At 45.1% G+C, this 19,638-nt stretch overlaps 1 protein-coding gene across 1 annotated transcript in view; it reads right to left on the bottom strand.

Moving 5' to 3' along the window:
• SCG3 (secretogranin III) overlaps positions 1-19,638 on the bottom strand; it is a 77,047-nt gene that overhangs the window by 26,879 nt on the left and 30,530 nt on the right. Inside the window, exons 7-8 of the mRNA XM_040342682.1 lie at positions 17,630-17,795; positions 15,275-15,391 (exon numbers count right to left, since the gene is read on the bottom strand). Of these exons, the coding sequence (XP_040198616.1) occupies positions 15,275-15,391; positions 17,630-17,795 (283 nt within the window). The remainder of the gene's footprint in view (positions 1-15,274; positions 15,392-17,629; positions 17,796-19,638) is intronic.

The raw sequence follows: 19,638 nt of genomic DNA, 5'->3' as shown, positions 1-19,638 counted from the left end.
TCCATTGATATCAGGATCCTTACGGATAGTAGCCAAGAGTGGCTCCAATGATAGTATGAAGAGAAGGGGTGACAGGGGGCACCCCTGCCTTGTTCCATTTTTCATTTCAAATGGTTCCGATAGCGTTCCGTTTATTTTAATTTTTGCGGTAGGATGGAGGTACAGTGTTTTAATCCAACGGGCCATCCTATATCCTATTCCCATGGTAGTAAGGGTCTCCATCATGAGCCCCCAGTCTACCCTGTCAAAAGCTTTCTCAGCATCAACTGACAGGAATAGACCGGGGGATTTATTCTGCCTAATGGTCTGAAGCAGAAGAATTGCCCTTAGGCTATTGTCTTTGCCCTCTCTGTTGGGTACAAATCCTACCTGGTCGGGGTGCACCAAAGAGTGCATAACCCTCTTCAGGCGTCCTGCGAGGATTTTGGCAAACAGCTTGATGTCTGCATTTAACAGCGAAATAGGCCTGTATCCCGAACAGAGAGTGCTGTCTTTCCCTTCTTTCAAAATTAGCGCAATCACGGCCGCTGTTGCTTCACTGCTGGCTTCGAATTCGGAGCCTAGCCCATTAAAGTATTTACACAACCTTGGAATCAGTATATTGCTAAATCTCTTATAGTACATGGTTGAGAACCCGTCCGGGCCCGGGCTTTTTCCGCCCGTAGTGGTATTTAGTGCTATTTTAATTTCTGCCTCGGTTATGGGGCGATCCATATCCAAACTCTCCATCTCCTCCAATCTAGGAAGTCCTGCCTTTACAAGAAAGTCTCTTGTCTCTTCTTCCCTTTCCCCTTCCTGCGAACCTGGGTGTTTTATTGTGTATAATTCCTCATAATAGTTTTTGAAACTGTCTGCGATTTCGGGAGTTGCATGAACCAAGTCCCCCTTTTTCCCCTTAATTTTTTCAATGTAGTTCCTAGTTTTCTTTTTTTGGGCCATTTTGGCTAACAGCTTACTTGGTTTATTACCCCATATGTACCTCTCCTTGGAGATGCAGTTTAGTTTGTACCTTGCTTCCTGTTCCATGATTTCCTTAAGTGCGTCTCTTTTCAGGGTTAGATTAAGGTAGGTCTCTTTTAATCTTTGCTCTTTGTGTTTACTTTCTAGGGTCTCTATCTCTTTCCTCAGGGAGTTGGCTTTATTTTTCCTTTCTTTTTTTTTTTTAGCGGCCTCGGCAATTAAAATTCCTCTAATATACGCTTTGTGCGTCTCCCAGAGGGTTGCGCTGGAAATCCCCGCTGTATCGTTGATATGAAAGAATTGTTTTAGTTCGTCCTCCACTCTTCTAGCCCCTCCTTCATCTCGAATCAGGCCATCATCTAGGCGCCACACCGGCCGCTGCCTCTTTTGTGTAGATAATATAATTTTCATTGTTATTGGAGCATGGTCTGACACCGTCATGATTCCAATTTCAGTCTCTGTGATAGAGTCCAGCAGCCCGTGATCCGCCAAGATGTAGTCTATTCTAGAGTACGTTCCGTGGGGAGGGGAGAAAAATGTGTAGTCATGTTCTTTTGGGTGGAAAATCCGCCAAACGTCCACTAATTGGCGTTCGTGTAGCTTATGTTTGATTCTCTGCAAATGCTCATTTTTTGTCGCCTTCCCACGGAACGTACTATCTTCTATCGGATTAAATACAAAGTTTAAGTCCCCCATCAGTATTATGTATCCCTCAGCAAAATTATTCAGTTTTCCCAAAATTTTACCTAAGTATTGGGTTGGGTGTACGTTTGGTGCATATATATTTGCTAGAGTATAGATTACATTTTCGAACTTTATTTTGAGAAATAAAAATCTCCCTTCGGGGTCCGTCAGCCTCGCCTCAAGCGTGAATCCAAAGCCTCTTGTAAACCCGATAGCTACACCCCTTGCTCGTTTGGAGATGGAGTCACCATAAAACCAAACGGGGTACGCCGGGGAGTATAATTTAATATTTGCGTCAATGGTCAAGTGCGATTCTTGAATAAATACCACATCCGCTCTGAGTTGCTCAAGCTCGGCCAGAACTTTTAATCTTTTGACAGCTGAATTTAGACCCTTTACATTATAGGATAAAAATTTAACTTCAGTCATTTCCTATTACTGGATCGTTCCGTGAACGTGCTGGACTTTCTAATAGATCCCCTGGGAGCCATAATCCCTATTCCCTCCCTATTTTGAAGGGGGAGAGTATTCTCTCCCCTTCCAAACCCACCCCACAATCCCCCCCTCCCCCCCCCCCTTGCCTAGGCCAGTGCATCGCCTCTGAACCGTAGGGATCCTCGGTATCCCCTACCCGTCGGTTCTTTTGGATGAGGTGTAGCACTCAGCGCCCCTTCCACACATTGTCTCCTGGAATTTCCCAGGGGATCGATCTTGTATGTGTGGGGGTACGGATCCTCCCTTCTTGTTCCCCTCTCCGATCGCCCACCCTCCATCCCCTCCCCCTCTCCCCCCCTCTATGCCAGTCTCTCAGGACCACCCCAGGGGGCAGCTATTTTCTGATCCCTATTCAACCCATTCAGGTAACTCAATCATCGGTATATCCAGTTTACGGCAGAACCCTACCAAATCCTCAGGGAATGTTAGTTTAGCTGATATACCCTCTCTATACCCTATCAAACAAGCCGGGAACCCCCATTGATAATTTATATTAGATTTCCGCATTTGTTCCAATAAGGGTTTTAAGTGCCTTCTTCTGGTCAGGGTTTCCCAGGCCAAGTCCGTGAAGATCTGGATCTCCGTCCCGTCATAGGATAAGGGAGGCTTTCTTCTCAGTTTTTGCCAAATTTCCTCTTTGTCTTCGAAGTGTCTGAACCTGGCAATTATGTCCCTGTGCCAGTTTCCTCCTCCCTCCCTTGTCTTTCCCACTCGATGTACCCTTTCTATTTTGAGGGGGCCTTCCGAACCATTGTTTAGGAGGGGAAGGAACAAATCGTTGAGAATTTTCCTCAGGTCTTCGCCCCTCTCCTCCTTAACCGATCGTATCCTAAGATTTTGCCTTCTGTTACGGTTCTCGTGGTCTTCTAGACGGTATTGCAGTAACCTCTGGTTTTGTTTCATATTCAGATGTTGAATTTTTAATTCTTTTAATTCAAGATCCTGCTTTTCTATTTTTTTCTCAGCTTCCTCTACCCGCTCTAGCGTATGAAATAAGTCCGTTCTTAGGGTGCTGATTTCCTCTCTTATTACATTCTCCAACCTCCTTAACATAACATCCATTTCCCCCTTTGTGGGAATGTGAGCATCCGAGCTGGGGTCTTCCATTTGGCTGACTGCATGATCAAGTTCTGTTGAGGTATCCGCACTTGGGGTTTCCGCCCCCCCTATTCCCTTTTTATTTGTCCCCATTTTTTCTGTTTTTTTTATCAGTCCTGGACTCTTAGAACTTCCTTCCGGTGTCATATAATGTCTAATCGTACTGGTAGTGGAGGTATCTTTAGGGATTTTCGGGGCCGCCCCCCTGGTTGATCTGTTCATGTTATATTTCTTTATCGCTCTGATGCGTTTCCCCAGTTTGATCAGAAGATGGAGAGCTTCTCCCCCTCCCCCTTTTTTTTTTTTTTTTATGAGAGTTTTTATAGCTCCCTAGGGGGCAATTTTGCACAATTTTGGGGGTGTTAATTATATCTTTGGTGGGTATTTGACACCGGTTGTTTCCATAGATTAAAAGAAACAAGAAATGGGCAGAGGATTCTCCCGTTTGCGCTGAAACGGGTTTTTGAAAAGAAGGATTGCACGTCCTTGGTTATAAGGGCTGTGCACGCCCTGTTTGGATTTGAGACTTTCTTAGGATTTTTCCGCTGCGGGAAGCCTTGCGGCTTTTACGCAGCGACAATCCTATGATATGGGCTGTATTTGCACCCCCCTTCTTTTTTTTTTTTTCTTTTCTTTTTTCTTTTCTTTAAAGTTTAGTCAGCGCCTAAAGTGTGGTGGGGCATGCCATACGATGGCCGCCTATAACTTCCTCCCGACCCTCCCGTGCTTCCTCCCGTGCTTAGCAGATATTTTTATAGATGCAAGATCTAGGGTCTCTCAGACATCTAGCACCCTTCACCCTAGGCCGCAGTATATGCAGCCTAGGAGCTTGTGGGCCTGGTTCGGTTGGACACCTTGGTCAGGGGAGTCAAACACCATCCAGCCCTGGGTTCGCATCCAGCTGACCCAACAATATAGGGAATATTACTTGCCAACCCCTGAAATTTCAAACAATGCTTCGAAACATACCCCTTCCAGGATTTAAATTTAATTTGTGGGGGCAGGTGCAGTGTCTATGAGATGGCTGATGCTTTTATGCCTATCCACCAGAGTGAATGTCTGCAGTCTATAAGGCTATCAACCCATAGAGGCATGGATTCCTGTATAGGTATGTGTGAGGGGAGACATATAGAGCTTGTGTAAGCAACATTCAGTCCAGGTGCCCCTCTGATGTTTAACAATTTTGCCAGATACCACAAGTCCCCTCATTAGTGAGTTCCCTCTTCGCTCTTACTGATACAGCTATGGAGTGTCTGTGAGTGAATTGCTACATTGTCTTTCTATAGCAGAGAAGAGAGGGGAGGAAAAAAAAACGGGTAAATAGAAATAATTTATAATTTCACTTGGCAGGTTTTCGTTTCCATGCAGGAGTATTTATAAAATTTTTACACTCCCAGGCTGATCCGGATGACTTTCACACTTTGAGAGGAGATAAAAAAAACAAAAACCCCATGGCAAGCGCTGACACAGTACGGTTCTTACCATTACCTGAATTTTCAGATTGACCACCTGGATAAATTTTCCTGTTAATGTGCTTCCATAGGACAGAGAGAGAACACTGGCATAAATATTACCTATATGCTTTTCTGGGCTCCATAAGGACCTGATGAGGAGCCGTGATCCACAGGGGGCCGAGTGCCAAAAGCACCCACCGTGCGACGCTGCAAAAAAAAAAACGGCACCTGTTCCTTCCCGTCTGTGCCGCTCGGTACATCACCTCCTTCAGAGAGCGGAGGGGAGAGTGAGGAGGAGAGGGGGGGCCTCGACTAAGACGGCGGGGGAGAGCGGCCTCACGGAGGGAGCAGTCGGCGGTCTAGCAGCTCTGCAGTCTCCCACTCTGCGCCGTTCCCGCTGCCGCCGATGCACCCTCAGAACCTCCGGCTTCCTCCATCCCCCGTCGTGAGGTCCGATCCGTGGCGCGAGCTGCTGCTCCCTCGGCGTGCGTGCGTCACGTGCACCACGTCAAGCTCTATTTGCTTTCTAAGGAGAAAGGAGGTCAGTAATTTAAAAAAAAAGGGACATTTCCTTTTACAAATTAGGTGTTTGATTTTATTTCTAATTCCAAACATAAGCCTGGGTCTCTCAGCCATAAACCTATCACAAGATTAAATTTAAATCCAAAATCTAGCGCTAAACACAGGCTTTGCCCCATCATTGCCCTACTCTTATCTCATGTGAGGGCCTCATCCACACGGGATGTTTGCCAGAAAAAATGCTTAACGCGCCTAAACGCATGTGAATGCATCTGAATGAGCCTAAGCGTTGGGTGCATTTAGCACTTGAGTGTTAAATCATTTCAGTGGTCAGAATAAAATATTATTCTGGCCAATTAAATGAATTAACGCCCAAGCGATTCACGAAAAACAGGTTCAGTTCATGTACAGTAGGTGAACCCGATTTTGTGTCAATCTCGCTCTCTTTCTCGGCGAGATTGAGCACCTACGAGCCCCATCGCGGGAGCCAGCGCCGAGCTGGCTTGCCGCGATGGAGACAGAGCCGTCATAGAAGCGACGGGAGATCCGACTTGGATTCCCGCCAATTCTACACGTGTGCGGCGTTTGTTATGAATCCTGAAGGGGAAGTCCCCGCCGGATTTTAAATAAAAATCCGGCATGGGTCCCCCCTCAGGAGCATACCGGGCCCTTAGGTCTGTTATGGGTTGTAAGGAGAGCCCCCCTACGCCGAAAAAACGGCGTAGGGGGTCCCCCTACAATCCATACCAGACCCGTATCCAAAGCACGCTACCCGGCCAGCCAGGAAGGGAGTGGGGACGAGCGAGCGCCCCCCCCCCTCCTGAGCCGTACCAGGCTGCATGCCCTCAACATGGGGGGGTTGGGTGCTCTGGGGCAGGGGGGCGCACTGCGGCCCCCCCACCTCAGAGCACCCTGTCCCCATGTTGATGAGGACAGGGCCCCTTCCCGACAACCCTGGCCGTTGGTTGTCGGGGTATGCGGGCGGGAGGCTTATCGGAATCTGGGAGCCCCCCTTTAATAAGGGGGCCCCCAGATACCGGCCCCCCACCCTAAGTGAATGAGTATGGGGTACATCGTACCCCTACCCATTCACCTGCAAGAAAAGTGGTAAAAACACAAATAAACCACACAGTGTATTAAAATATTTTATTTTTCTGCTCCGGAGGGGCCTCCCCTGTCTTCTTTATTAGCTCTTTTACCAGGGGAGGCTTCTTCTTTGACGTCTTCGGGTGGGTGGGGGCCGCCGTCTGGTTCTCTTCCACCGCCGGGGGGGGGTGGCTTTTAAAAAAGCCCCCACCCCCCCGGCGGGTTTCCTCCGGCGTCTTCGGCGGGGCTCTTCTTCTTCCGCTATCCCGACGGGTCTTCTCCGCTATCCGGGGGGTCTCGCCGCTCTCCGCTGTTGACTCGTCGCACCCCGGTTCTTCGTCTCGCTGTCCGGTCCCTTCTTCCGTGCTGTACGTCTTCTTCCGTGCTGTGAGTTCTTCTTCCGCGCTGTGACGTCATGTTCTTCACTTTTCTTCTCCCGATGTTGACATGCCGGTCCTCCTCGCTGAAATGACGGATGCGCGCCTTGCATCGGACCTATATAGGCCTCACAGTCCCATCATGCTCTGTACCTACCCATGTGATACCTACCCACGTGGGTAGGTATCACATGGGTAGGTACAGAGCATGATGGGACTGTGAGGCCTATATAGGTCCGATGCAAGGCGCGCATCCGTCATTTCAGCGAGGAGGACCGGCGAGTCAACATCGGGAGAAGAAAAGTGAAGAACATGACGTCACAGCGCGGAAGAAGAACTCACAGCACGGAAGAAGACGTACAGCACGGAAGAAGGGACCGGACAGCGAGACGAAGAACCGGGGTGCGACGAGTCAACAGCGGAGAGCGGCGAGACCCCCCGGATAGCGGAGAAGACCCGTCGGGATAGCGGAAGAAGCAGAGCCCCGACGAAGACGCCGGAGGAAACCCGCCGGGGGGGTGGGGGCTTTTTTAAAAGCCACCCCCCCCCGGCGGTGGAAGAGAACCAGACGGCGGCCCCCACCCACCCGAAGACGTCAAAGAAGAAGCCTCCCCTGGTAAAAGAGCTAATAAAGAAGACAGGGGAGGCCCCTCCGGAGCAGAAAAATAAAATATTTTAATACACTGTGTGGTTTATTTGTGTTTTTACCACTTTTCTTGCAGGTGAATGGGTAGGGGTACGATGTACCCCATACTCATTCACTTAGGGTGGGGGGCCGGTATCTGGGGGCCCCCTTATTAAAGGGGGGCTCCCAGATTCCGATAAGCCTCCCGCCCGCATACCCCGACAACCAACGGCCAGGGTTGTCGGGAAGGGGCCCTGTCCTCATCAACATGGGGACAGGGTGCTCTGAGGTGGGGGGGGCCGCAGTGCGCCCCCCTGCCCCAGAGCACCCAACCCCCCCATGTTGAGGGCATGCAGCCTGGTACGGCTCAGGAGGGGGGGGGGGCGCTCGCTCGTCCCCACTCCCTTCCTGGCTGGCCGGGTAGCGTGCTTTGGATACGGGTCTGGTATGGATTGTAGGGGGACCCCCTACGCCGTTTTTTCGGCGTAGGGGGGCTCTCCTTACAACCCATAACAGACCTAAGGGCCCGGTATGCTCCTGAGGGGGGACCCATGCCGGATTTTTATTTAAAATCCGGCGGGGACTTCCCCTTCAGGATTCATAACAAACGCCGCACACGTGTAGAATTGGCGGGAATCCAAGTCGGATTTCCCGTCGCTTCTATGACGCGCTTGCTGGGATGTGCTGTCACTATTCCAGTGAGTGCGAGATCTCGGCACCATGTCGCCGAGTATCAGCGCGACGCTGTCGTGCTAAAAGCACAATATCACAAACACCTACTGTAGGAGGATTTTAAGTGGTAATAAAACCCAAAACCAAAAGTGTTATATATTGCAGCTTACCAATCATTAGATGTGGTGGCTGCGTAAGTTTTCTTCTTTTTTGGGGGGCTTTTTTTTTCATCTGATGATCTGTCTAGTAACATACCTCCAGCGTCCACCTAAGGCTTGGTTCACACCTAAACCGACCACGGATCGCATCGTAACGCTGTTCTCAGTTTCAGGGACGAATCAAGGCTGAATCTTTGCCTGAATTCGGCCCTGAAACGGACCCAAAGACGCACAGCATTCCTGTGCAATGTGCTTAGCAGCCCCTCCTGAGATATGTGAACCAGCTCCACAGAGAGCCGGTCACAGGCTCCTGACATGCAAATTGGATACAGGGAAACCCGTAATTGGACCTGAAATGGTTAACAGGGACGCACTGGACATCTGCTGAGAGCCGCTCCGCATGGCAGTGTGAACCCGGCCTAAAGGAGCAACAGACAGCTTTGGACTGCAGCAATGTCAGTCTGGAGGAGGGTAGTCTAAGATGGACTAGAAGATTTAGATATACTAAACAAATTGAAGCCAAACTCCAGCTATCAATTTTAACCAATTACAACAGCAACAGTTTTGCTGCTTTTGGGATAAAGGTTTTACTTAAATAAGTTGATAATTTTTAAGCACCTCTGTCAGTGGTATATAATTTGTCTCAACCCTCTAATTTCTACATCTGCAAGACAGCTTGTTATGTTAAAAAACAACAAACTTGATTCCCAACCTAAATTCTTAAAAGAGAAGTGTGGGAATTTGTTTTATTTTAGAATAATACTTACCTAGGTGGATGCAGCATCGGTCCCATTCTGCATCTGTCCCCTGCCGACTCTAAGGCTGAGAACCAAGGAATCAAACACAGCCGAACCCTCGGTTCTCAGAGCTCCCTGACCAGAGAGCTGGCGACTGTCAGTCACCGCTGTCTGCTCTGCCTCCCTCCTCACTCACTGAAGTGCTGGGCTGTGGAGGGGCGGGAGTGGTGAGTGCCTCGTCGAGAAGCTGAGCCGGATGCCGGTCCCGATATGTGGGCGGATCCAGCCAAATGTTTGCGATCTATGCCAAGCCTGGATCGGCTCTGTGAAGTCAGTTGGGGGTTCAGCCCGCTGTCTGCTGAAAATGGGTCACAGGAGTGCCAAACGATCTGCACTTTTGTGATCCACAGAAGAAGTACAGCCAAACACTCTTTTACTGTACTTCTACTTTAAAAAATATGGGAGCCATGGTTTAATTACGCGTTACCTTCGTTCCACCTGGTCAGCCAGTCCTATTGTTTAGCTCTTGTTTTGGTGTACACCTGAGTGCATGGGGATTCTTCCCCAACCTTTCCCCCTATTTGTTTTCCCTTCTATTCTACTCCTCCTCATTTTTCTATCTCAGACCTCGTACACACGACCGAGTTTCTCTGCAAAAACCAGCAAGAAACTTGCTGGGAGATATTTTTTTGCAAAGGAAACCGGTCGTGTGTACATTTTCGTTGAGGAACCTGTCGAGAAACTCGACGAGCCAAAAAGAGAGCAAGTTCTCTTTTTCCTCGACGGGAATGGAGAAACTTGCCTTGTCCAGTTCCTCGACAGCCTAACAAGGAACTTGACGAGGAAAACGATGTGTTTTGCCCGTCGAGTTCCTCGGTCGTGTGTACGAGGCTTTACTCTTCTCTTTGTTCTCTGAGAAAGTTCAAGGGGCTAACAGCCCCTTGATGTGACCTGTTTTACCCAAATCGTGACACCAACCTTGAGCGGTCTGCCCCTTGGGAGTTTGAACTTGTTAGTATCCTTTCTTTCTACTATGTTTCATGCAGATGCTTTAGGCCCTGCGTATGCTTGGCAGCTGTTCATTTATTTTCTTAAAGCGGTAGAAAAGTTTGCTTTGTGATTTTAGCCTACATTTAGGCTTATAATAAGGCTTACCTGTAGGCAGGGCCGATGCTAGACTATATTGCACCCCTCAACCCCCCCCCCCCCCCCCTCCCTTGTCAGCAATGTTATATCTGTGAAGAAATATAGGTGATGAAAAAAACTCAGGCCCCGTACACACGGCCGAGGAACTCGACGTGCCAAACACATCGAGTTCCTCGGCCAGTTCAGCCCTGAAGCCGCCGAGGAGCTCGGCGGGCCGAGAGCTCCCATAGAACAACGAGGAAATAGAGAACATGTTCTCTATTTCCTCGTCGAGCTCCTCGTCGGCTTCCTCGGTGAAATTGTACACACGGCCGGGTTTCTCGGCAGAATTCAGCCAGAAACTCGGTCGGAAGCTGAATTCTGCCGAGAAAACTGGTCGTGTGTACGGGGCCCCAGAGTAATAGAGATAGTGTGCAGTGAAATGCAGCTCCTGAAGGAACGCAAGGCCGTGATAGGCTTACCAGTCCAACTGCACCACCCAGGGAAATAAAATAAGGGTAGTACCACCAGTGCCTCCACAGGGCCAAATTACCTACCAAACAGCCCTATATACTCCCCACACCGGTACCCATCTGGTGCGCGGCACTCGCATGGTCCAAGACCCACAGCAGAACCAATGACCGACGTTGCCACCTTGAAAGAGGGCTACCAAGCTCCAGCCATTGGAGCCAACGGGGAGTGCGGGACAACCTGTCTGCATGACCCCAAAGACGCAGGCATCAAAAAAATAAAAAATACAACGACAGGGACTACTGTAGGTCAAGGTCAAGCAGTACGAACCAGTGGCCGTGGCTGCGCCCTAGACAGCAGTGCATCCTAGGCGGCTGCCTAGTTCGCCTTGTGGTAGCACCAGCTTTGCCTGTAGGTAAAATGATCTCTTAAATGTGCACAGTTTAGGAGATATTCACCCTGGATGCAGCCGGTGACGTCCACGAACCTGGAAGGCAGAACGGGGGAAGATGGAAGCCCTCTCAGCGGTGACAGCGCACCACTGGAGGGCTTAGTTTTAAGGTAAGTATTTCATAATGCGCTAGTATGCGATGTATACTAGCACATTGTGCTATTATTTCACAGTAGAATGTTTTTGTTTTTTTATTATTGGTTTACTCCCACTTTAATGTACCAATAAAAATAAAGAAAGAAAGCTGGTGCTACTACAAGGCGAACTAGGCAGCCTAAAAAAATAAAACTATTGAATTGGTAAGCTGCAATATAATAAATGATTGCTCTTGGGTTTATTACTGCTTTAAAAAATGACTGTGTATCACCCGAGGCTAGTCACTCATATAAGGATTTATTATCACTTTAAATTGCCATATAACTTCCTGGGAAATTACAAAAGTTCTCTAGGAAAAACGTTATGCCCAACGCTAACAAGTTCCATTTGGTGTTTAGCACAATTTTATTATTAGTATTCGCTCCAATTCTCTTGTCTGCTTAATATACCGTACTTCCCATTCCAGGTTCTCAGAGCCGCCATTGTGACAGTGAAGGGTTCTATTCTCTGCAGAAAGCATAGCATCAGATATCAGTACACGGCGTCCACAGACGCACGGAAACACCTATAGCTTAGCAAGCACATATAAATATTTATAAGCAGATGCATTGTTTGGCGATAAGAAGAACCAAGGTTATAAACCGGATAGGAACATTTTACAAGGGCATCCCGTCTCTGTTATTCAGCCCGTATAACCGGCAATTATTGTTCACATCACAATTTTGTTTTTAAATCTGACAAGTGGAATCTGAAAGACCTTGAACCTTCATGGGGTCATTGAAATTTAGCTGTGAGATCAAAAATTTGCTGCTTTTTTCTAATGTCATTCAGATCCATATTACAGCCGAGCACTGCAGTGTTCTTCGTGGGATATTTCCCGTTAGGCTCATGGTATTGGATTACATACATCTGTTATACTCTGGGTTGAAAAAATCAATAGACATGATACGTAAAGATCCTGATCTCTGCAGTATGCATTACTCACTTGTTATTTGATCTAGTAGTTTGCAGATGTTTTTTCTGCAGAATGAATAGGGTGCAATGATGGGGTCTGTGCTGCCTTTGGATGAGAAAAGCTGGGTTGGTAATTACAGACCACAGCAGCCTGTTAGTCAAGTGATTTTCATGGGCAGAGAATGTAGAATGAAGATAAGTGACAGCTAAGAAAATTCGATTTTTCTTTTCCATGTCAGAAATTAGGATTTACAGCCTTACATAATGAATCAATTGATTAACCACTTGTATACCCGCCTGTAATATCGCTTTATTACCAAGACATTTCTTTCCTATAATATCTCAATCAGGAAAATGCTGCAATATGGGGACTATATACACCCCTTCCTGCCTGTACATGACACCCCCCTATAGAATGTATACACAACATTTTTTCCTGTACAGTACATGTGTAAATATGACACCCCTATATAATCTATATACACACAGGGCTGGATTTTCCACTAGGCACTGTAGTCATGTGCCTACAGGCACCCTTCTTGGAGGGGCACCTATCCAGGTGAGTTTTTTTATCCCTTTCGCTGCGACATACAACGTATGGACCTGACAGCAGGATGTTTCACACACAATCCGGTGGCTCCAGCCACCGGAAATGTGTGTAAAAGTGACAGGCAGACTCCTACCTGGTAGGTGGAAGCCGTACGATTGCTTCTACGCACACCCGGTACAGACCCCCTTGCATACCCCCCGCCATGTATTCCACTTGCCCATTAGCGGGCCCGGGACCGACATGGCAGGTGCCGGCGGGTGTGTCACCCTGCCTTTTTCCCCATTTATATGATGTCCCTTCTGGGTCACCCTGCCTTCTTCCCTGGTTATTTATAGGATGTCACTTCTGGGTCACCCTGCCTTTTTCCCCAGTTATATGATGTCACTTCTGGGTCACCCTGCCTTATTTCCCGGTTATATGATGTCACTTCTGGGTCACCCTGCCCTTTCCCCCAGTTATATGATGTCACTTCTGGGTCACCCTGCCTTTTTCCCCCATTTATATGATTTCACTTCTGGGTCACCCTGCCTTTTTCCTTAGTTATATGATGTCACTTCTGGGTCACCCTGCCTTTTTCCCCAGTTATATGATGTCACTTCTGGGTCACCCTGCTTTTTTCCCCTGGTTATATGATGTCACTTATGGGTCACCCTGCCTTTTCCCCGGTTATATGATGTCACTTCTGGGTCACCCTGCCTTCTTCCCTGGTTATAGGATGTCACCCTGCCTTTTTCCCCGGTTATATGATGTCACTTCTGGGTCACCCTGCCTTCTTCCCTGGTTATAGGATGTCACTTCTGGGTCACCCTGCCTTATTCCCCGGTTATATGATGTCACTTCTGGGTCACCCTGCCTTTTTCCCCAGTTAGATGATGTCACTTCTGGGTCACCCTGCCTTCTTCCCTGGTTATAGGATGTCACTTCTGGGTCACCCTGCCTTTTTACCCAGTTATATGATGTCACTTCTGGGTCCCCCTGCCTTTTTCCCCCCATTTATATGATTTCACTTCTGGGTCACCCTGCCTTTTTCCCCAGTTTTATGATGTCACTTCTGGGTCACCCTGCCTCCTTCCCCCATTTATATGATGTCACTTCTGGGTCACCCTGCCTTTTTCCCCGGTTATATGATGTCACTTCTGGGTCACCCTGCCTTCTTCCCGGTTATATGATGTCACTTCTGGGTCACCCTGTCTTCTTCCCCGGTTAGCATAAGAGGGAAGGGATGTATTGCAATGAGATGTGCAATGCGACCCTGAACCTGTATGTCTCATTATAGAGAACCTGTCACCTAAAAACCATCACATAGAGGACTTTTATTTGATAAAAAAAAAAAAAAAAAAAAGTAAAACAAAACATTTAAAACAAAAAGGTACACCCAAACACATAAAATCCCCCCAAAAATAGTTTTAGCCCCCCCTACATATACGCACGTAAACGCATGCGTGGGGGGCGCCTACACGTGAAAACGCTGATTGTGATACACATGTTACATAACACTGCACACGCCAGAGTGAGAGCAACAATTCTAGCACAAGACCTCCTCCGTAACACTAAACTGATGGCCCATAGGGGGCTTTTGAAGCATCACCTATGGAAAATACAGGGTATTGTACTGTATGTCGCCATTTTACGTGCACACACAAATTGTAGGTTCAACATGTTGGGTCGCTATTTACTCAACTTCCTCTTTAATATTGTACCAAAAATTTGGCATTTTTTTTCATGTTTGCTTGCCTTGAAAACCTTGGCCGTAATTTAGTCTTAATGTCTTTTTTTATGATGGGGGGGGGTGCTTCAGAATTCTCTGCCTGAGAAGTAAATCCTGCCCTGTATACAGTACACATCCTCCTGCCTGTACAATATATACCACATCCCTCCATAAAGTGTATACACCCCACTTCTGCTTTTACATGTGTAAGTATTACACCCACCACAGAATACATTTTCACTTTTTACATTTTCTTTATGAAGAAAAACTATTTGATTTATATGTTTTATAACAGAATGAAAAGGAAAATGTGGGGTATTTTTTTCTAGAGTAAAAAAATAAAATAAAGAAATACCATCAAAATAAAGTTAATGATATAACGTTTATTTGGGAACACTATTGAATGACTGAGTAATTGTCAGCCAAACTAGCATAAAAATTTAAAGACTGGAAATATCTTTTGAAATTGCAACAAATTAATGTATATATGCAATTTTAAGGTCTACGTTATCTAGCATTTATATACGTTATTTCTTCCTATTACAGTAAAATGATTTAGTGCCGGTTCACACTACAGCGACATGAAAGTCGGCACGACTTTGCGAGGCAACTTCAATTTGCCTCCAGGGCAGGCAGCTTTGCCAGTGGCCAATCAAACAATAATCAGCTCTGTGGGAGGGAGGGGTTTGCCTGAGAAAACTATTTTCTCTTCCTGTAAAGTTGCTTCAGTTAAGACACTGATCCGACTTTGGAGGCAACTTCCATTGAAATCAATGGGTACAAGTCGCCTAGAAGTCACCTTGAAGTAGTACAGGAACCTTTTCTGAAGTCAGAGCGACTTCAGTAGTGTGCATTAAGACGGCTCCCATTCACTTCAATGTAATTTCTCATGTCGGGCGACACAAGTCAGATCCCAAGTCGCGGTAGTGTGAACGGGCACTTACAGTAATGCTATGCTGCTAAAGATTTTTTTTTTTACATTGCTGTTTTTTTTCCAGTCGCAGTCAAGAAGCTCCATTAGTTTTAATTTGTATGTATATGTAAATGCTCTTACCTAAATAATTGACTCCTTCTTCTGGTGTAATTGTTCCATATTTTACCATCATTTTCACAAAGTCAATAAGAGTTTTCATTATGGTTATTAATGTTTCCTTTTCTTTAGCATCATTTTCTATGGATAACAATGTGGAAATTAGGTAAAAACTATAACTTTTATAAAACACAAGTATAATTACTCATACAACTCATTTTAAATAAAATGTTATCAATATATTATCAATTGCTGCAAAGTTAAGTAATCTTGCCACACCTTATACAATTATAAGCAACACGGGCATACAAGTTCCTGTATCATGAGGTGCCAGTATAAACCCTTTGGGGTAGATCCACGTACCTGGGCGCATTAATACACTGGGCGCAGCGTATCTAAGATACACTACGCTGCCGCAACTTATTTATTTTATTTTGAATCCTGAAAGAATTTGCGCCGTAAGTTACAGCGGCGTAGTGTATCTCTGGCGGCGTAAGGGCGCGGAATTCAAATGGATGTAATGGGGGCGTGTTTTATGTTAATACGTCGTGACCCGACGTAAACGACGTTTTTTTTGCACTGCGCATGCGTCGTCCGTGGGGGTATCCCAGTGTGCATGCTCGAAATTAACCCGGAACAAGCCAATGCTTCCGACGGTGACGTCATTCTACGCAAATCCCTATTCGCGAACGACTTACGCAAACAACGTAAAAATTTAAAATTTCTACGCGGGAAGGACGGCCATACTTAACATTGAGTACGCCACCATATAGCAGCTTTAACTACACGCCGGAAAAAGCCGAACTAAAACGACATAAAAAAATGCGCCGGCCGGACGTACGTTCGTGGATCGCCATAAATAGCTAATTTACATACTCGACGCGGAAATCGACGGAAACACCACCTAGCGGCCGCCGAAATATTGCATCTAAGATCCGACGGCGTACTAAGGCGTACGCCTGTCGGATTGATCCCAGATGCCGTCGTATCTTGTTTTGTGGATACAAAACAAAGATACGACGCGGGAAATTTTAAATTACGCCGGCGTATCAAGAGATACACCGGCGTAATGCTTTTGTGGATCTGCCCCTTTGCCTTTAGACTGAGGTTCCATTAACATCAATGCGTGTTTACATGCTTTTCGCAGTACATTATTTTTAACATGTTCACATTAATGCATTTTTGTGCCTCTGCATTTTTGGAAAGGGTCAGGGACCTTTTTTTAAAGCAAAATAGACTTCAATGGAGAAGCTGCAGAAGAGCATGTAGTGCGTTTTTACCACGATTTTGCATTTTTTAATCTGCCCCACACCAATTAAAAAAAAACTAAAAACTTACAGAATGCAAAACATAAATTGCAGAAAAAACGTGGCAAAATCACGTGTTCAAAAACGCAAAAAGCACAGCAGAAACGCTCAAAAGCAACATGCATAGATGTGCATCGAGCATAACACTGCTAAGCGCCCTTGGAATCCAAACATTTTTTTTTTTTTTTACAAATACCAACTATCTGAAAAATTATAGGCACCTCCCTCCTCCCCCCCCATTCTTTTGAAAAGGTCACACGGGCATTTCATTATAGAATACCGATGTGGAATCATAGGCAGAATTTACTCCAAATTTCAGATGCTGGAATGAAAAATAAAATAGAGGTTATAACACATTACGGTAGATGTAATTGTATGCCAATTTTGCTGTATTTTTGCTGTATTTTGGTTAAACTGGATGGACTTGTGTCTTTTTTCAACCTGACTAACTATGTATGTAACTGTATAGTTTTTATTTTGTAAATACAGGTTTTGCGCTAAAACTAAGGTATTTGGCACAATTATATTACAGAAACAAACACATTGTACATTATACAGTATATTACTGTAATAGAGTGAGTGGATTGTAGGATTTTACAAGAATTTTAACTCAGTTCACACTGGGGATTCCTGTTAGGCAGGGGGAGAGAGAGAGAGAGAGAGGGAGAGGGAGAGATAGAAGACAGCACATTACATGGTAAGACCTAATCCGAAAATAAGCCCTACTGTTTTGTTGCCATCATTTATATAAGACCCGGGCTCATTTTCGGGGAGTTTTAGGTTACCCTCTCTTACTTTTATAATAAAAAATATTACAAAACAAATAAGTTTTATTACTAGATAGATTAATTATCGATATCAGTGATCGTTAACTTGTGATCTGCCTAACTTTTTCGGGTCATCAGCTATCCTTATTGTTAGTGTATTTTATGTACAACACAAGACAATTCCTCTTCTTCCAATGTGGCCCAGGAAGGTCAAAAAGTTGGACAGCCCTAGTTTATGCTTTTCCAGTGAAGGTTAATACAATGGTGTAGGAATAGGATCCAATACGTTATTATTTATTATATACCTGCATTAAGGCTCTTTATGAGTTGATAAAAGTTTGGGAAATATTGTAAATCTTCAAAGTTTTCTTCCAATGGCATTTCATTCCTCCGTTCCATATTAGGTGCAGGGGACCAGTCATTGTCAGCAACATTGGTGCTCTGTTCTGAGACTTCTTTCTCTTGTGGTTCCTTAATTATAAGTATACAAAAAATAAAATAAAGTAATATAACATGATTTTTTATATATATATATATATATATATATATATATATATATATATATATATATATATATTATAAATTTGTTTTCCAAATTAATAAGGCTTTCCTGTAGAAGAAAGCTAAAGCTAATTAATATTGGAATTTATTTTAGAAAACAAATGTGTAGGTGATCTATGTTCGTTCTATATGATGTCATGTATTATGATGTCATGTACTTTATGTTTCTCCTGTTGTATATCAGCTGCATACTGTATTCATCTCTGAAGAATTTTAATTTGCAAAAGAGTTAATAAATAACATTACTCAGTATTGCAATTACAACTGATAATTTGGATGCCAAGTATTAACTTGACCTACGTTATGTAATCGCACAACAAAAATATTATGTTATTTATTTTTCAAATAGGGTGGAACGCGGTGCACTGCGTCATCTCCTGGCATGCATCTTATACGGACTTCTTAGCGTACTTTATGTTTGCACTCATTTGGGTATTCCACTACTTCTCTACCGCTCCATGATTTTAAATAATTTAAAGAGTAACTCCACTTTTGTTGAGAAAAAACATTCCCCTCTGGTTGATCTGTGTACACTGCAAGGATTTTAACAAACTGTGTTGCAGATTTCTACCTTTTGTTATTCTGAAGAAATCCCTGTGTGTTTGTCTGTGTCCATGGCCACAGTGAATCTGTATGGGAGTGGTTTCATAATTATAAATCAGCGTCTGCACTTGCAGGGCTATAATGAGGACAATTGCAGGGTCTGCATCCCTTTAGATGTGATTTCCTATTGTGAGTATTACACCAAAAATTTAATTTTTGTTGCAGGGGATGCCTGAAATCTGACTTGTATTTTAGTGTAGACTTCTGAGAAAATCAGTGAGCCAATCACACAAACAGGAAATTATGTTTCTGAGGGGCGTTCTGTACGCCATCTGTGTACAGAACACCTCCAGGTAGCCATATTACATTTTTATTACATGTTTTACAGAGAAAAAAAACAGAGCTGCAGATTGAGAAGGAAAGGTAATTTCCAATAACATTCAATTACAATATGACTTGTCTCACAATATATATATATATAATTATTATTATTATTATATTTTATTTTGCTATATTTTTTCCCTTTAACACTTCTGAATTGGTGCAATAGATGTTCAGACACAGACAACAATAAAACATATATATATATAAAAACCAAGAATTTCTTTGCTGCCTCTCTACAACCTTGAAGAGCCCCAGATCATCAGCCAAACATGTTAGTAAAAGCAAACAGTAATTTTTATATAAAAAAAAAAAAAAAGGCAAACAGAAAAATATCTTCAGCAAACAAAATAGTCCATAAATTGTTGGTACAACAAAATTAAAGGGTCGGCTCACCGCCACTTATCCCTTACAGGGTGTTTGAAAGCTCCCGTCTGCCTCCCCAAAAGAGGTCTCCACAGTTCAGCAGCCGTGTCTCAGCCACAAGCCAGCCCACATTGCTCACCTACCTGTGCTCGGCTTTACTCCACCATACACAGACAGGTGCTGACTGTTTCCTTTTCTTTCTCTAGACACTGTTGCCGGTGGGTTATCCCCTTCAGTCCCTATAATCAGAATTTGAAGGTTGTTCCCCATCCAAGGGTCTCTCCGAACCTCTGAATTCCAGGTCCCTAATGAGGACTTCCCAATCCAGAGAGTACTGAAAATCAGTCCTCTCCTCTCCAACTGAACTACCCCGAGACACCTCACCCTGCATGGGTGAGAACCCCTAAGTACTCAACCATGTCTTCAAATTATCCCTCTTAAGAGGATCACAACCCAAATAGTA

Source organism: Rana temporaria, chromosome 3 (genome assembly GCF_905171775.1).
Source record: "Rana temporaria chromosome 3, aRanTem1.1, whole genome shotgun sequence".
Classification (NCBI taxonomy): Eukaryota; Metazoa; Chordata; class Amphibia; order Anura; family Ranidae; genus Rana; species Rana temporaria.
This window is presented reverse-complemented; position numbering and strand designations above follow the sequence as displayed.